The 16,815-nt window shown below is 32.8% G+C and overlaps 3 protein-coding genes across 7 annotated transcripts in view; 1 reads left to right on the top strand and 2 right to left on the bottom strand.

Annotated features, from left to right (window-relative positions):
• Nucleotides 1-14,564, top strand: part of LOC110993011 — a 31,135-nt gene extending 16,571 nt beyond the window's left edge. For 2 of the 4 annotated variants that reach the window (XM_022259061.2, XM_022259059.2), the window contains one exon: nucleotides 967-3,831. In XM_022259061.2, coding sequence (XP_022114753.1) covers nucleotides 967-1,074 — 108 coding nt within the window. In that variant the 3' untranslated portion in view covers nucleotides 1,075-3,831. Of the gene's footprint in view, nucleotides 1-966; nucleotides 3,832-14,445 lie in introns of those variants that run through there. The other 2 variants (XM_022259062.2, XM_022259060.2) reach the window with 2 other exon arrangements.
• On the bottom strand, nucleotides 4,640-7,927 carry LOC110993013 (guanine deaminase). The gene is made up of 8 exons (XM_022259064.2): nucleotides 7,693-7,927; nucleotides 7,135-7,389; nucleotides 6,844-7,062; nucleotides 6,466-6,573; nucleotides 6,255-6,362; nucleotides 6,011-6,176; nucleotides 5,623-5,766; nucleotides 4,640-4,884 (listed from the first exon to the last, which is right to left on the bottom strand). Exons 1-8 carry the CDS (start codon nucleotides 7,786-7,788, stop codon nucleotides 4,655-4,657), a joined length of 1,326 nt encoding a protein of 441 aa, XP_022114756.1. The 5' UTR covers nucleotides 7,789-7,927; the 3' UTR covers nucleotides 4,640-4,654.
• LOC110993010 (adenylate cyclase type 10-like) lies at nucleotides 8,030-15,767 on the bottom strand. 2 transcript variants are annotated; one of them, XM_022259057.2, is made up of 5 exons: nucleotides 15,220-15,767; nucleotides 14,817-14,968; nucleotides 9,951-14,661; nucleotides 8,863-9,027; nucleotides 8,030-8,646 (listed from the first exon to the last, which is right to left on the bottom strand). In XM_022259057.2, the coding sequence occupies exons 1-5, from the start codon at nucleotides 15,364-15,366 to the stop codon at nucleotides 8,458-8,460; spliced, it is 5,364 nt and encodes a 1,787-aa protein (XP_022114749.2). In that variant the 5' UTR covers nucleotides 15,367-15,767; the 3' UTR covers nucleotides 8,030-8,457. The 2 variants fall into 2 exon arrangements, with proteins under 2 accessions (XP_022114749.2, XP_022114750.2); XM_022259058.2 differs by lacking the exon at nucleotides 14,817-14,968 and having other exon boundaries at nucleotides 15,220-15,358.
• Nucleotides 15,768-16,815: the final 1,048 nt, after the last annotated feature.

The following is a 16,815-nucleotide window of genomic DNA, read 5'->3' as shown; positions in this document are numbered from 1 at the left end:
TTTGCATTTTCTAATAATATTTCCTATAGTAATGTATATTTTTTTTACACCATCAGAAAGTAGATATTTCAACGAACAAAAAGCCCCCAAACTTTTTGAAAAAAGCTGAAATTTTGACGTCAGAATTTTCGATTGAAAATTAGGGTGCTTTTTTGATATTAAGTTAAAATGAGGCGAAAAAATAAATATTTTTAATCAAATAAATTACAGTATATTTGGGACATAATAAGGTAAGTTTTCACCAAATTTCGTAGAAAAAAAAAACTTTTTAAAAAAGATATAAATAAAAAACTAAAAACTTGGTTTTTTGAATTTTTCACCTAAATTTTGAGGTTATGTGAAAAAATTGTAAATACCAAAGTTGTAGATCTTTTTATGACCTACAACTTTGCCATTTAACTTTTTTCCATAGGACTGGTAGTTTCGCCAGAAATCAAGATAAACAATTTTTCCCCCTTAAAAGTCACCCCCCTCCCACTTCCCGAACTCGGATCGACCGTAATTTATTTTTCCTTTCATTTTGATCATATTCCCCTGCATTTCTAATGGGTTTCATCCTACTGTAATTTTTTTTGGTTTCAAAAATTATCGACACTGGTCTAATAATGACTGAAGCTTTTAGAATTGGTACTTTAAGCATTTTTTGTGAGGATTAAAACTGTTCTTGTGTTCTACAACAATGAGACACAGTTTCGCTCTATATCACAATCATTTTTGTCATCGGAAATGTAAAATGCAGCTTTTGGAAAGTCTAAAAGAGCCCACGGCTTAGTTTGAAATATTTAAATTTAAATTATCTGGCCCTATTTTCTTATGCTTAACCTTTCAGCCGTGGGCTCGAAGGCGTTATTTTAAATTTGGAATTCACTCCCAGGGGTACGCCAACGTTTGAAATGTTTACGTAACCCCTGGCAAACGTAATACCTCGTCTATAAATGTGAATGTTAACATGGTCCCCCCGCGCAGGCGGCGAGCGTCGCGGTTCGCGGCGACGTTCGCGGCGCGCTCGCGTGTGCCGTGCGCTCACACACTCCGACACTGAAATCCCGCTCGCTCTCCAACCTCGTAAAGTGACCGCCTGACCCGACGCCTGTCCGCGATGCCACTGCACGCGTTAGCACCTCACACGGCTTAAGGATTGTTTAAGTATCATGTAAGCAGGATATGGTCATATAAAATACATTGGGACAGGCTATTTAATGTTCATATTTCTTTATTAGATCGCAACTGTCATTTGTTTAGAACTCCTTAAAAACTCAAGAAGGGTACTCCCCTCGGCCCTGCTTACATTATACTTGATCTGTTCCTTAGCACCAAATCATCGCCTAACACGTTGGTGACTATTGAAGCGAAAGACTCATGTAGCGGCTGTCACCAGATCTGTGGCAAGTCACAATCGAAACACTGCATTTTGTATTTGTTTGATGTATGTCTAGGTTAATGATGTTTCTAGATACATTCATATAAGAAACGAAAATATATGGGTAGCACGTGTTTATATTCAAACTAATCACATAATTTGTATTACGACCCAAAACACTACGAATCATCGTCATGGAGTTTTCTATGATAAACTTTTAGAATCAAATATATTTGAGCTAAATTTTTTTATTGTTATTTAGTCCTTATAGAAAATTATTAGTAACATAGTCGCTCTATTATATTACTCTTAGACGTCTATAGTACTTTAATGAATATTTATGTCACTATTGTAATCATGTCAATGCAATGCAAACAAAAAGCTGATATATCCTTAGCCATAGATTAAAGAAAAAGAACTGGCTTGAAGGATTCAACATACAACTTTTGTTCAATGCACATTGTGATGGTTCGAGGAAAAATTAAATAAACAATTAGTAAATAAATTATTTTGAGTATATTAACGAATTTTTAAGTGATTTATTTGAGAAGTATTATTTGATAATCTATAAAATTTGATATAATTAACACTACATACTTTTTGGACTAGAAAATTTATATGAACGGAAGAAAGCTTTACAGATGTGCCATTGTTGACTAAAACTTTTATGTTCCTTTACTTTAGGGAGTCTTATCGAACAAAAACGTGATTTGACATATTAAAATAACATTCCTGTAAATATTGGTAGTTATAAAATTATTGTCCTATGTACTGATCGTATAATTAAAACGTAAGTGACACGAAGAATTACGACTTATATGTACCATGAATTTATAAATATTTTGTTTATTTTCTAATATTAGCATCGACAGGAGCAGTGTCGCTACCGTTTTGTGAGATGTTATAAAATAGTTTTTATATTTCAGCATTTCTCTCTACCTCGTACTATAATTTCCTTATAAACCGTGGCTTGCTATACATCACATAGTATTAATTAGTTATGAAGCCACGTTAAGACTGATTTCCTTTTCATTATTATAGCAAGACACAATCAGGTATTAAATGTCTATTAAACAATAGTACAAATGCCATCAAACAGTATCGAATTTAAATTACGTCTTTAGAAGTTTTCTAATAAAGGTTTACGCATTGTTCTGTGGGTAGTTGCAAAAAATCTTACGATTACTTATTCTTTCATACACCTACGCATGCACAGTGCAAATGTTAAACAAGTTTGCTGACTTCTCCAGCGTTTTGTATAGGTGCTAGATGATTGTGAAGTTTCTTATGATTATTATGTACTACTTAAATTGTTAGGTTTAGAATGTATTGTAGTATATACGACATTTGCCTGTTTCTACATTTATTTTGGCCAGTTTACAGGCTTATTTGATGGTACTTTTTCTCAATGACGGCTATTTTGTTACATAAAATAGCCGAGGGAAGAAAAATCACATCTAAAAAATGGCTTCAAAGTTTGTTCGTAGAAATCAAATTGTATGAACGTAGGAACGGGCCCTTGATGCGATGTCGATTCTAGTGAATCTTATCTGTGTTAACTTCAAATGAATTGTGAACTGTACAATCGATCGCACATTACCATAATTGTATCTCATAATTGTAATTTTAAGACTGCTAATAAGCCAATTCATATTAGTTTGGCTAGCGCTTATCGGATTATGAAAATCTTGATGTTTTTGAAATAAAGTTACGTTGTGATTACATTTTGTTAATGGCAGCTCAAGTGTGTCTATGGTTGTGGGATACATCTACTTACGTTTACCAAAGCCACGCTATGGCGGTCCATAGTGAAGTTTTATAAACAGCTATGTGCGAAGGAAACGTGTTCTTTATTTTCCGTTGCGCCAATCAAGCGTTATGGTTTGTGGGATGTATTCTTTTCGTTATCAAGCGTGGGTTCGGTGTACCGATGATTCTTTGAGCATTTTCTATAGTATTATATACTAGTTATTAATGTTTATTAGAGGCTCTCGCCAATTCGATGTTATATATTCTAGATTATCTTGGATTACGTCCAAGTTTGTGTTCATCTGCTAGATATAGTCTAATGGTACATGGAAATGCAATTTTGCTTTTGCCAAATTACAATTTGTATTTACGAAATTTATTTTTTAACTATATTTTTTGTCGATTTTTCAAATGCGTCCTATTCGGAAATTTAGCTTTTAAATTACAATTTGCGAGGCTATGGTTTTTCGTCAGTATCGAACACTGTATTTAAATTGAATGAGCTATGTCTAATGTGAGCTATGAGCAATGGTCAGATAATTTTTTTTAAATTTTATAAAAAAATCCTTTCGACTTTTCCTTATACAGTTATGAATTAAAAATGTTGTTTGGGCATATGCTACTCTCCTACCACGACAAGAATAGCGGCAAATGTTAGTATTAATTATCTTAGTTGTTTAAACCATAAATTAATGAATTGTACACGCAAAAGTCAATGTAGTGACGATAAATCATAGCATCACACATTTATGGGTTTAGACAAGATGCATTGATTTTATAAGACTGTTTAGTATTTTTATTACGATCGAATGTGTCGCGTTATCATTCCACCGACTTTACCAGTTTTTTTAGATATAAGTTTGACATTGAAGAGTGAAATTGTTGGAGAGTTCACGTTTTGTTTAAATTGTTTTGAACTGCACTGTACTAAATTTGTTATCTTTAGTATTAGAATTTGTAAATTCAGTTATTATATTGTATTTGCACTTCCATATAAAAAAAATACACGAAATTAATAAATATGATGTTTTATTACACTTATATCTATACTAGCTGACCTGGCAAACGTTTTGCCATGTATATCATTTATAATAAAAAATAGGGGTTGATCGTCGAGGGTTGAAAATTTAGTGTTGTATGTATTTTTTAATGCTGTTGATACAGTTGATAAAAAAAAATATCTAAAAATTAAAAAAATATATTTTGGACTAGGGGTGGACTGGACTACCCTTAACATTTAGGGGGATGAAAAATAGATGTTGTCCGATTCTCAGACATACCCAATATGCACACAAAATTTCATGAGAATCGGTCAAACCGTTTCGGAGGAGTTTAACCACAAACACCGCGACACGAGAATTTTATATATAAGATATTATATAACCTGTAGTAGTACAATTTCCTTGCGTAATTGTTGTAAATTTGTTTTGGCTTAAAAGCACCAACTAAATAGACTCATTACCATAACCTCTAATATGTAATTAAAAAAACAACATTGAGAGACCAAATTTATTAGAAAAATGAATGAATTTTATTAAAATAGAATCACAGATTATCCTTAACTATCACTCCCTTAACATATACCTGAATAATATTCCTATCGTCCCCTACGTACAAAAACCTTTGAAGAATGTTTAAAATATGCTCTTCATCATCAGCAGGTACTGGGTAGGCGTAATCGTCAGTTGGACCATCTTTCGAATAGGCATCGATGACAAGCGCGTCAAACTCCTTGCCAATTTCGAAATTGCCAATTTTTTCGTCGAGATTTAAAGCTGCAAAGATAATTATTTTTCACTTGTATTTTAATTAATCATAGAAAAGGGCAAAATGTTCTAACTGATTAATAAATATGATTAATGAGTACAGTTTTAGGGTCTGTTTCACAATGTCCGGATAAGTTCCAAATAAGCTATTTATTACTTATTGTTAGGATAAACAATATTTTGTCGTTTCACGACTGTCAGATAGCGCTATTCGTAATGAAACGCGAAGTTTCTTATTCAGAACTTTTATTTTTCAAATAATTTATGTGTTGCATAGCTATTTGGTACTTTATCCATACATTAAGAAACAGGCCCTTAATATAGTAAATACTTATTATGCAAGACTTAAAGGTTAAAACAGTTGATAAAAGGGCCTGGGACTAGTGCTGGGCAGGCTACTTCTAATTAAATCGCTATATTTGTTTTAAATATTGTAGTATTGTTTGATGATTTGCTTTTTTCAAAAGAGTACCGAGAGTTTTTTACGCCGGCTATTTCAATCGGCCTACACCCTCTGTCTTTGCCGATGAGTAGGTTCGAATTGAATGACGTTTAACAAGTGATACCTTGATGATCTTATACTCCAAAATAAACGTATTTTATTTTTAAAGATGACAGCCTAACCGAATCGTCAATTTGTGCACGAGAATGTGAAACGAAAACTACCTGTATAGATTGTTATAGGGTTTAGGATGTTGGGATTCAAACCTAGAAAACAACGATAGAGACAGATGAAGTTTTTATTACCTTTAGCGCCTCCCAAAGTAGCGAGGTAGAATGCTTCTTTCCAATTGATAGCTTCCTCATTCCCAAGTATTTCAAGATGTGTCGATACATCCATTGCTCGTCGCATTGCATCTAAAATTGTTGCACTGTCACCGCCGGCCACATCTATTAAAAATATCATACTATTTTTTTTTGTGTTAATAAATCATCACCTCATAAAATCCAGAAGTGATTATTTGGATCAAATTTTTTTCGAAATTCATATATTACAGTATGGACAAGTAAAATTGTACCAATGGTTATTGTTCCCAGGAACCCATACCACTCCAGAAAATTGTAAATGTGTTATATATGTTGGTTTACATCCTAGAAGCCTAAGAATATAAATAAATAATAAATTTAATCTTACCTGTCCCAAGTCCCACAGTGATGCCATTATCAATAAGCTTTCTAACTGGGCAGAGTCCGGATCTGAGTCTAGTGTTAGAAGCAGGACAGTGTGCGACAGAGACACCCTTACTAGCAAATAGTTCCATCTCTTTCTTACTTAAGTATACTGCATGTGCCATTATACACTAAAATAATTATATTACATTATAATGTCATAAAAAAAGAAAGCACAAATATTGTAAAACAAACTATTGTCAACACACCTTTTTCGTAAGAATGCCGCATTGATCATAAACATGTGAATATGTTGCACATTCCGAGAAAGTTTTTAATACATGCTCTATTTCTTTCGTATTTTCTGATACATGGCTCTGTAAAAAATATTTTGTAATGCATATATAACTTTGATAGATTTAATTAAATTAGTTCTTAGGAGGTTGGTATAAGCATTTTAATATATAGTTAAAGCTTTACCTGTATTCTACAATTATATTTTTGTGCAATCTTTGATAAGCCACACATTAATTCATGATCACAGCTCACAGCAAATCGTGGTGTTACTATTGGATGTACTAATTCACTCTGAAATATTTTTTTTATATTATCTGGGGCTATAATTAGAATATACCTGCATATTATATAACATATTAAAAATATAGAATTTTTTTAAATATTTTTATTTTTTTTAAACTGATTTATCACATTTACATTATCAGAAAGATAAGATTAAGGCCCATACTCTAGAATCTAGAACATCAATCAAAGTTCAAGAGACATCACATTAATTTTGTATAATATACAAATAAGAATTTGGACCTCTATGATGCAATGACCAGTCGTACAAATAAATACCTTAAATTCCAAAACACTTTGAACATATTCCTCTGTTTGCTTCAGTTCTGTTTGTGTATCATTATAATAACCAGTACTGTTTTTTATATTCATGCTTACTTTGCCAACTACAGCTCTTTGTTTATATTTAATGGCACTTTTCACTAATTCCAAACAACCTTCCTTGTGTAAAGACCCAAAATAGCAAGCTGTTGTGGTTCCATTTTTTAACAAGCGTTGCTATAAAAAACCATTGTACTTTATAAAGTAATTGAAAGATATAAGAAATTTTGATAATGTTTTTCAACTTACAACAACTGTGTCATAAACCTTAGAAGCAAAATCAATATTACTATATTGAGATTCTAGCGGAAATGTATATTTGTCCAACCATTCTAGTAGTGGTCTATCTAACCCCAGACCAATATTTGGGAATTGAGGAGCATGTGTATGACAATCTATAAGGCCAGGCATCAAAAACTGGTTTGATTTCAGCTGTATAAGTTTAAAATCTTTAAATTTATATTTTTGATTATCAAATTCCTCTTTCGTGCCTATACTGGTTATCTGAAAAAGTATTCATAATGTTATAGTGGCATACTTATAGCAAGATCAAGTTCATCATATAAATTTTTTATGCTTTTCTATCTATTTATAAAAATATGAATGGACTAAAAGCTGGTGACATTGAATCCCTTCGGTGGATTATAGCTATTGAAATTTTATAAAGAGCTACTTCACACTTAATTAATTAATTAATACATAATATAATAATAACATATGTGTAATCATTTCATGCCTCAACTTTAACATAGGTTATATTAAATTGGAAACAGAAAGTATGTATTTTAATTTAGTAAAATTACTTACCACACCATTTTCAACACTTAAATATCCAGTAAAAGAATTCAGATCTTTTAAAGACCTAGCTGATGTTATTACTCCAACAAATACAAGTTGGGACATCTTTATGATTTCTCAACTAACTTAACAACAGTCGTGTCGTGAATGAAATGAATATCAGACTAATAAATAGCAAGTACATTGATAAAATATTGTTTAGTATAAGTTGCTGTCTGATGTAGGTATTTTAGATAAGTTATCAAAACAATTGAAATAAATAGGTCTTGTACATATTGAGATTGTATTGAGTTGACTAGCTAATCTCTTATCTCAGGTTAAATATTACACTGTGCTTTGTCGAATAGGCAAGCACATAATTTTGGTTAACTGCGTTAAATAAAGAAAACTAGATGGTTAGGCAGTTTAATATCTGTACTAAGTAATCTGCAATAATTAAAATCTTTGTAATAATAATTTAATTTGATAGTAATTTATATTTTTTGTTTTAGTCTAGTTTCATATTGTTTACCAATTATAATGTTTTGTTTACGTAGTTTATTTACAAATTTAGGCTATTGAGCATTTGACATTTGACAGTGACAGTTTTAGTTCATACTTGACGCACTTAGCTATATACGTGATGTGATATCGCTTATATTTTTCGAAAATTTAATAATTTATTCAGAGACGAATAAAATATTCACTAGCATAAGAATTTCGTTCTATGAATATTGAAAGAACGAAAGTAGTAGTATTATAAATTTAGGCCGTAAAAGTATGATTTAAGATTTATTATCGAGTGTTGTTATTTATCTTATACATAATCTGATGCCAAGAAGACCGTGCGTTGTTGGCGCCGGTCCTCCAGTCTAGGAATGTTCCAGTTTTGCCACTTTGTATCCAAAGTTGAGAATTTGCAAGAGCAGCTGTAATCATTGATTCTTCCAAGCGATTGTTTATTTTACGAGCCTCATCTAATGCCTGAAAAGATAGGGAAAGCTAATTTTTAATACTATTTACGTTTATGTTTATTGAACATGCGTTAAATTTACGTAACAATGCGTAAAATGTTCCAATATAGATGAGGATTTCGATGGAGAAAGCAATGACATACAATTTGCCTTTTAAATATCTTCATACAATTAACTAATGTCAGCGTTAATGATATTACTAATATTGTATTTTAGGCAGATTTACCTGTATAAATGTTGCCTTGGCAGCATTGCAGCGTGCAGATAAATTTAATGAATTTGCCTTTAGTAAAAGCCACCTGGGTCCAATGGCTTTCAAAACTTTCGTGTCTTGTTCTAAACGCATCAATTCTTTGTCAGCTAATGATCGCAGTTCCATCAAATCAACAACCTTAATAGAATATGGTTGTATTATTAAAATATGTATATACAGTAGAACTCCAATTATCCGAACTCCGACTATCCGAATCGCCGATTATCCATATCACAAAAAAGACCGCAAAACAGCTTACATTGACGGAGATGTTTAAAAAACAATGATTTTTATTTCTAAACTTGTACATAAGTAGGTACATTTTATTTATATTTAAAACATGTGAAAATTTCATGTTTCTTTCATTTAATTCAATAAAAAAATAGTGCAATATCAAAACGTAGCTTTTATTCTCTCCAATGGCAATTTAAAAAAAAATCCGATTATCTTTATATTATTATATATATATATATATTTTTTTTTTCTTTTTTTTTGAATGGAATCTCGCTGTTGGCCTTAAGGGCCTTTACAGCTCAGCACGGGCTGTTTGGCGAGCTTAGCTCAGCCGGAAAGGGGGGGTTTCCCGCGACTCGCGCAAGGGCGTCTCCTGTGAGACTCGAACCTCGGCTTGGGCCATCGCGGGGGGGTCAATCGCCTGAAGGGCAGGACGGAAGCTCACTGGAGTGAGCGAAGTGCGAAGTAAAGGTCCTCGCCTTCCCCGGTGAAGGCGGTTTTTAACCCTAATCTGTCTATTGCTACTGCTATTATTATTGGCCGCGCGGGCGGCTTTTAATTTATCGTTAGCTACTGTGATTGGATCATCCGGATCCGTTAGTACGTGTCGGGGCCTCCTGCGAGCCTTTTTAGTCGGGAAGGGGTAGTAATTGATGCTTTTACGCACCAGTGGGTTGGGATGGTGTTTAGCCTTGTCGAAGTGGCGTTTGGACGCCAACTTCATCCATTGGGCTATGGAAGGGCCGATTATCCGAATGGGTCGGTCCCCATTTATTCGGATAATTGGAGTTCTACTGTATTAACAAACGGTAAACGTTTGATTATACCTTTTTTAAGTCATCAACTTTTTTTGCCAAGCTTTCCAACATGCCCTCGGCTAATCGTAAGGCACTTAATAAAGTTTTTAATGAGCCATCATCATCTTCATTTCCACACCAATTTAATGCTTCATTTTCAAAAAGTTTTGCTTTACGTTCCACATCCACGCGAAGCCAGTACGTCCATATTCCAACTACGAGTCGTCTCCTACTAATACCAGCTGATTTTCCAACGCTTATTGCATATTCAGCAAAACGACTAATTTCTTGAGGGGATTCTATCTGGAAGCCACAATCTAAAATCATATCAATAGCAAGAGCGTAGTACCACGTCTCGCATTCTAATGAATTATGAGTTTGACTTAATTCCAGTAAAAGTTTCATAACATCGACAGCTTCTTCTATTCGACTACGACACAAAAGAATATAAAATAAGTCGGGTATTATATCTAAAGATATTTTATCAGCGTGTAGGAATCTGCTGATGACTAAAGCGCGAAATCCAGAACGAATGCCGGCCGGAAGTTTAGCTCGTGCTATTCTTGCGCGAAACGTAGCCATAAACATTTTGCCTAAAGCAAATAACTCATCGGCTTGAATAGGCGTAGATCGATTTTTTAAAGTCGTAATAGCTATGGCTTCGATATTTTCTGTAAGATCTGGTTTTCCATTGTCGAGTTCAATTTGAATAGCATTGGTCAATGCGTCACATAAATCAATGTTATTGCAGTCAACTTTTTGTACCAAAAATAAAGCTCGTAGAGCTGCGACTCTAGCAGTTTTTAAATCTTCTAATGTAGAAAAAAGCATGGTCGCCACGTTTAGACAAAATATCGAGTCTGATTTCAAACAAAAATCTTGTAACCGATATTTGTGTCGTTTTGACTTGATATAATTATAAATGTAACGAAAATCTGTCAAGTCAGATAATTTTCTTAAGTTAATATTATAAATTTTTGCAGCTTTTTCTATGTGGTTTTTCGATGCCATCAATTTATTGCTCATCAAATAAGAAGCTGCTTGCAAAGTATATATTTTACCCATAAACTTTTTCCTCTCGAACTTGCTTAAATTATCAATAGACTTGTCAGCTAATAGTATTTGTTCAGCTCTTTCGAGTTGGGGGATGGCATTTTCGAAATTATTTGCTAGAATATTCAACTCACTATATCTAATAAGAAATTCTAATACTTTGCATTTTAGTCCCGCTTCTGTAGCGTGATGTATTAGTTGCTCATAAATAATAATGTTCAAGTCTGAACAAGTGCATTTGTCAAAATCGGTTTTTGATACACCTTTTTCTATGTTTAACTTATAAGATTCTTTGTCGTTATTTTTGTCATTATCTTTCTCGTCAATGATTCGTAGATCTTCCCAATCGCTAATTTTATTGGCTTCCATAACAGCTCGAAACATGTCGAATACAGCGTAACTTTTTATTGTGTCTATACTTATATCTCTGAAAACGAGATTGGACATCGTAACACGTTTTATTGACTTTCGTTTTATACTATCATCGACACTTTTTGTAGTTTTTAATATAGACGTAAATTGCGCACTATTTGAATGTCGAGTTTGACTGTGAATAGATTCTCGCTTTGATAATATTTCACTTGTTGTTCCTTTGGGTTGATTATTAAGGCTTGAATTTTGAGCTAGTTCTGGTAAGATTGAATGGGAAGCAGAATGCTTACTTGTGTTTTGGGTACTCCCAATTTCATAATCTTCTTCATCACTTGAACTTACATTTTGGATTTCTTTCTCTCTGATTTTGTGATAATCGTCGTAATTTAGATCATTATACAAGCTCGTCATAGACTGAACAATAATAATTGTACCTCCACAATCGGAGCATTTATGTTTATGGGATTCCAAATAATTTACAACACGGGAGTGAAATTCCTTTTTCTGATTTAATGGTAATAATTCATAACATGTTTTGCGGGAATTTTTATTTCTGAATTTCATTACTTTACAAAATGCGTATTTCGGAAGTTTATCAATATTTTCCGAATCAAATTCAAAATAACACTCGCATGTTAAATCACCTCTTAAAGAAATATCTGATGCTATAGTTAAAGATGATGTAGTTTTTCTATTATATTTGTGTTTTGCATTCCCACACGTAAAAATTCTCATTGCAAAAAGTCGTTTTACAGCTTTTGCTGTTGTTATTGGGTCGTTTTCATACATTATATTTTCCAATAAATCTCTTGAAATTACATTTCCTATAACCGATGCTATTTTTAAAAGTAATTGCTGATATGGTGTTAATGAATCTATTTGTATCATTATTAAAACATCCATGTTTTGAACATTGATATCAGTTTTTAATTCTTCTTTTTTCGATACGATACATATCTTTATATCTCCTGTGGTACTATCTTGTATTAACTGGTCTAATGCGGACTGGTTAGTATCATCCAAAGCTATTGGATTTAGTAAAGACGTGTCGGGAAACTGTAGATCTTCTTCTTTCCATTCACCTAAATCTTTAATGCTTTTAATTTCTAACGAACCGCTAGAAAATAAATGAATTATGAAACTTTCTATTAAACCAGGCATTCCATTACATTTGATACGTAATGCATTGCAAAGATCATTCGGCACAGCATCAACATCTAATATTTGACAAGCCAGAGGTGCTATCCAGGTCGAATTTAATGGACCTAAAACAATTTTCCGTATGTTGCCGCTAATAAAAACACTATAGAGCCATCTATGAATAGTACTAAATTTACCACGTGTTACGGTAAAAACTACAAATATTTTCATACAGCTGAAGAAAAGCGATAAAAACTCCCAAGATAGTGGATCTAAATTCTGAAGATCATCTATAAATATCACACATGGCTCGGCGATAGACAATAGTAGTTTTTTGAATATCTCTTTAGCTTTTTCGTTCTGCATTTCATCATTCTGTAAACTGACGCCTTCGTGGTAGGCGAAACGCAATTTAAGGATATTATTTAAGTAACAAAAGTCGTCTGTATAATACTTCAACAGTTTGACAATTCTTTCTTCCTTCTCAAAACCTTTGACAGGATGTTTTATGTCTAATAATAGATCTATAATTTGACTTACTGCTAAATATTGGGTTGCGGAATGTACTGAGGTCAAAGTTAAATAGCAAACCTTAAACTGTTTACTTTTAGCATAACGAGCCATCCATTCTAACAACCTTGTCTTTCCTAAACGAGGTTCACCTATAAGTAATAAAGCATCAAAATCCCTAAATGGTAGGTCATAATCTTTAATCCAATTTTGGAAGTATTCCATTTCATCAATGCGATTTAATAGAGGCGCAATTATTGGGATTTCAAATAATTCTTTAACTCTTATTTCTTCCGTGTACTCATATATTTTACCAGGAGTATTTATTCCTTTCAGTGCTATCGAAGGCTGCAAGGTGAATCCATTACTCGACATTTTACTTTTTACATAGGTGGCTTCATCACATGTTATCTTATTCCGGAATCCACATATGAATCTCGCAGCTTTATTAACTACAGCTCCAATTACTGTAAATTCCCTGCGCAGTGGGTGTCCAACTACTCCGCAATACACTTGACCTGTTGTTACGCCTATAGACACTTCCAAGACCCCGTCTAATGCTGACACAGATTTCTTAATGCTGTAAGCACATTTCAATGCTGCCTGTGCTTCTGATTCATGTTTAAAGCCTCTTAATCCAAATATTACTAAAATCATTACATCCTTATCAAATAAAATTATTTTATTCACACATCCCATTGATTTATACACTATTTCACACGTAATTTGATAAGAATTATTTATTATTGTTATAAGTTGTGAAAAGGGACACTCTCTTGGCTTTAAGGTTATAAAAAGAATTGAAACTTGTCTCATTTCCGTTAAATATTCTAAGGGCTGATGTGCGTCAATTTGCGTAAGTATAGGTCTAATCATAAACTTTCTGATCTCTGAACCAATATCTTTTTCTTCCGCTTGCAAGATTGCTTTACGTAGACTAAGTATTTCATTGCGCTTCGATATATCAGCAGCGCTTAATTCATTGGGTGATATATAAAGAAATTCTGGAAGGCTTTCAATAGAAATAAATGGTTTTTTTATTTGTCGTATTAAAGGACCAAATCCTAGAAAGGGTTTGGTGACATCTTTTTCGTGAGGATCATATAATATAGCTTTTATAGTTACGTAACCATTAGCATCAACAATATGATCATAATTTCGAGAATAACAATGCCCCCATGCCGAAGGTGTTAATTTTACTTCACCGGAGGCGCATGCACTCTCAGCCGCTTTTGCTTCTAGTACCGGCAATCCAAATATAACATAATTCATATCTATACCTGTTCCTATGGGAGAAAAAATTAAATTGCCAGCTGATATAGCCAGTTTTACTTTGAGATTCACTTTAACATCAGTTTCGTAGGAACCAAAGGAGTGTTGTATAATAAGAGCGCAAGCAATCGCTGTATGTATTGTATGATTAATGAATGTACTCTTGTCTGTCTTCCAGAGTGCCAGAAATGCATCGCCTGCAAATTTAATAACATCGCCACCATGACTGTAGATAATTTCTATGAGGGACCCAAGGTAAGTATTTAGAGTGACGGTAAGTCTGTATGTACCGCCTTTGCCGTAGGTATTGTATTTCTCAGATAAAGCAGTGTATCCGGATACGTCAGCCATTAAGAGGACTCCTACAAATCGAGTAGAATCTTCGGAACTGAATCTGTAAAAATAGTATAAGAGTCAGGTACCTACTCTATAATCCGGGAAATAATAATTGCTAAGCAAAAAGAAGATCAATATAGCATATAAATTTATTTTAAATGAATTTCAGTAACTGAATGTATTAGTTACAAATCCGTAAAGATCATTGCTTACTTATCTATGAGAAGAATTTCATCAGGAACTAATGTAGAAAGAATGAGTGTTTGTTTTTTATTCAATTTAACCTCTACATCTTGATCCGACTTGTCCACGCACACGCTCTTGCGGACATAGAACTCTTCCACCCAATCTTTAAGCTCACCGGCCTAAAAATATCATGGTACAAACAGGCTTTTCCCCAAAATAGTTAACAAGTTAGCGAAAACTAGTAACGTTAGCAACTTAGTAGCGAAATTACGAGGAACAAATGAAGGAACAATGAGAACATATTGAGAACTCTTGTAACCTTAGAAAGGCAATACTGGGTCCAAAAAATTTTAAATTTAATTATAGGACCAACATAACATTAGTAACAGTACAATGTTGTACCTTTTAGAGTGTGTAGTAAAAAAAATACCTGTGCAATATCATCTTCCGAGTCTTCTTCCAAGAAATCATCATCTCTACGCGATATCCTTTTACCCTGATTTCTCCATTTCTCACTATTGACTATGAAATTAAGGGAATTCCGTCGAGAACGTGTGCGCGGCCTTCGGAAGTTCATTTTGAAATTGTTTACATTAAATTTTATTACCTTTCATTGAAATAAATATGCCTGATTGTCTAGAAGGTCATGGAGATCTACTTTAGTAATGAATCCTATTGGTCGCGCGCTGAAACTTCAACGACTAGTTTACGGGACATCTACTTAGCAATAGAAATATAAATTAAATGCTATATAGGCATATCCCTTAATTAATATATGTTAAAAAATGATTTGGCTAAAATTATTATTCGACGTATTCAGATGACGTATATATGTTTCATACAGTGAAAAAAAAGTTATACTTTAAGTATAACGTCAATTGTCAACATGATTGCGTTCGTAAATTGTCATTCATTTGAGCGTGACTTGTTTTGATTTATCATTTTAGTCTTCATTTTCAATCAATAGCTTTCCCGTTTGAAGAAATCGAATGATTTATAACTTCTTTTACATTCTTTAATATTTAATAACAATGCCCAAAACAGGAAAATCCGAAAATAATTCGTTCGCCTACAATTTCAATACATTATATGATATTTTTATTAAATTAAGTTTTTTATATTTGAAGCTGTACTTAAAATAATTATACAATTATGTAGAATTATAATATATTGTAAGGATAAAATAATACACAGTGCCAGTAACTAATCAAGGAAATTAATTCTTTAGAAAACATGACTTTACATGTATATTATAACATTTGTAGGAAATACATTGCTTTTCAAGGTTAGTATGTTCCAAGAAAATTGTTATACTCGTAGAATATTTAATGAACGCCTTATAAACAAAGTGTGCGTGGGACTTTTATTGAGGTCGTAGGTTCGATCCCTGGATTCGTACAAATGAATGTTCTGTGTATGTGCGCATTTACTCGTTTGTATGGTGAAGGCCAACATCATAAGGAAACTGCCTAAATCCAAAACTCGACGACAAGTGTCAGACAGAAAGTTGATCTCCTAAAAAAATGATTGAAGAAACGCATACAATCTGGCCCATTTAGGATTGCAGCGCCACTGAATATTTATTAATACTAATAATAAAAGCCTTTTATTTCCGATACATTACATTTAAGTAGGTACTTTACATTTTAATAATAGATATGTATGTATATGTAACTATATTTATTTCCTTAGGTTTTTTTATAAGTTCATATTATATAGCTACATATAAGATTGCCTATGCCTATTTTAGTTTTGGAAAATTACTTTGCTCGGCTGGACATTTAATTTACGCAAAATATTTTTTGGAATCAGTTGAGTAGCTGTCGAGTTTATTCATTAAATATATAATATTTAAACATATATTTTCTCCTTTTAATATTGGAAGTAGTATTGATATATTCATTTATATTCTTTAATTATAACAAAGTTGTTTCTTTGTATGTAGTCAATTAAGATACGGAGCTGAGGAAAACAAAAGACAACTACGGAAACAATTGTAATGAGGCCCTTAAGTGCATTTCTTATT

The sequence above is a fragment of the Pieris rapae genome, chromosome 14 (genome assembly GCF_905147795.1).
Source record: "Pieris rapae chromosome 14, ilPieRapa1.1, whole genome shotgun sequence".
In the NCBI taxonomy this organism is placed as follows: domain Eukaryota; kingdom Metazoa; phylum Arthropoda; class Insecta; order Lepidoptera; family Pieridae; genus Pieris; species Pieris rapae.
This window is presented reverse-complemented; position numbering and strand designations above follow the sequence as displayed.

What these genes read in the sequence shown, in the direction of transcription:
- LOC110993013 (XM_022259064.2), bottom strand. Translation starts at nt 7,788, where the DNA reads ATGTCCCAACTTGTATTTGTTGGAGTAATAACATCAGCTAGGTCTTTA. An exon ending in GCGGCATTCTTACGAAAAAG is followed by an intron (nt 6,177 to 6,254) that starts GTGTGTTGACAA and finishes TAATTATTTTAG; the next exon opens with TGTATAATGGCACATGCAGT. An exon ending in CACTGTGGGACTTGGGACAG is followed by an intron (nt 5,767 to 6,010) that starts GTAAGATTAAAT and finishes TATTTTTAATAG; the next exon opens with ATGTGGCCGGCGGTGACAGT.
- LOC110993010 (XM_022259057.2), bottom strand. Translation starts at nt 15,366, where the DNA reads ATGAACTTCCGAAGGCCGCGCACACGTTCTCGACGGAATTCCCTTAAT. An exon ending in GAAATTCTTCTCATAGATAA is followed by an intron (nt 14,662 to 14,816) that starts GTAAGCAATGAT and finishes CTATTTTTACAG; the next exon opens with ATTCAGTTCCGAAGATTCTA. An exon ending in CCAAGGCAACATTTATACAG is followed by an intron (nt 8,647 to 8,862) that starts GTAAATCTGCCT and finishes CTATCTTTTCAG; the next exon opens with GCATTAGATGAGGCTCGTAA.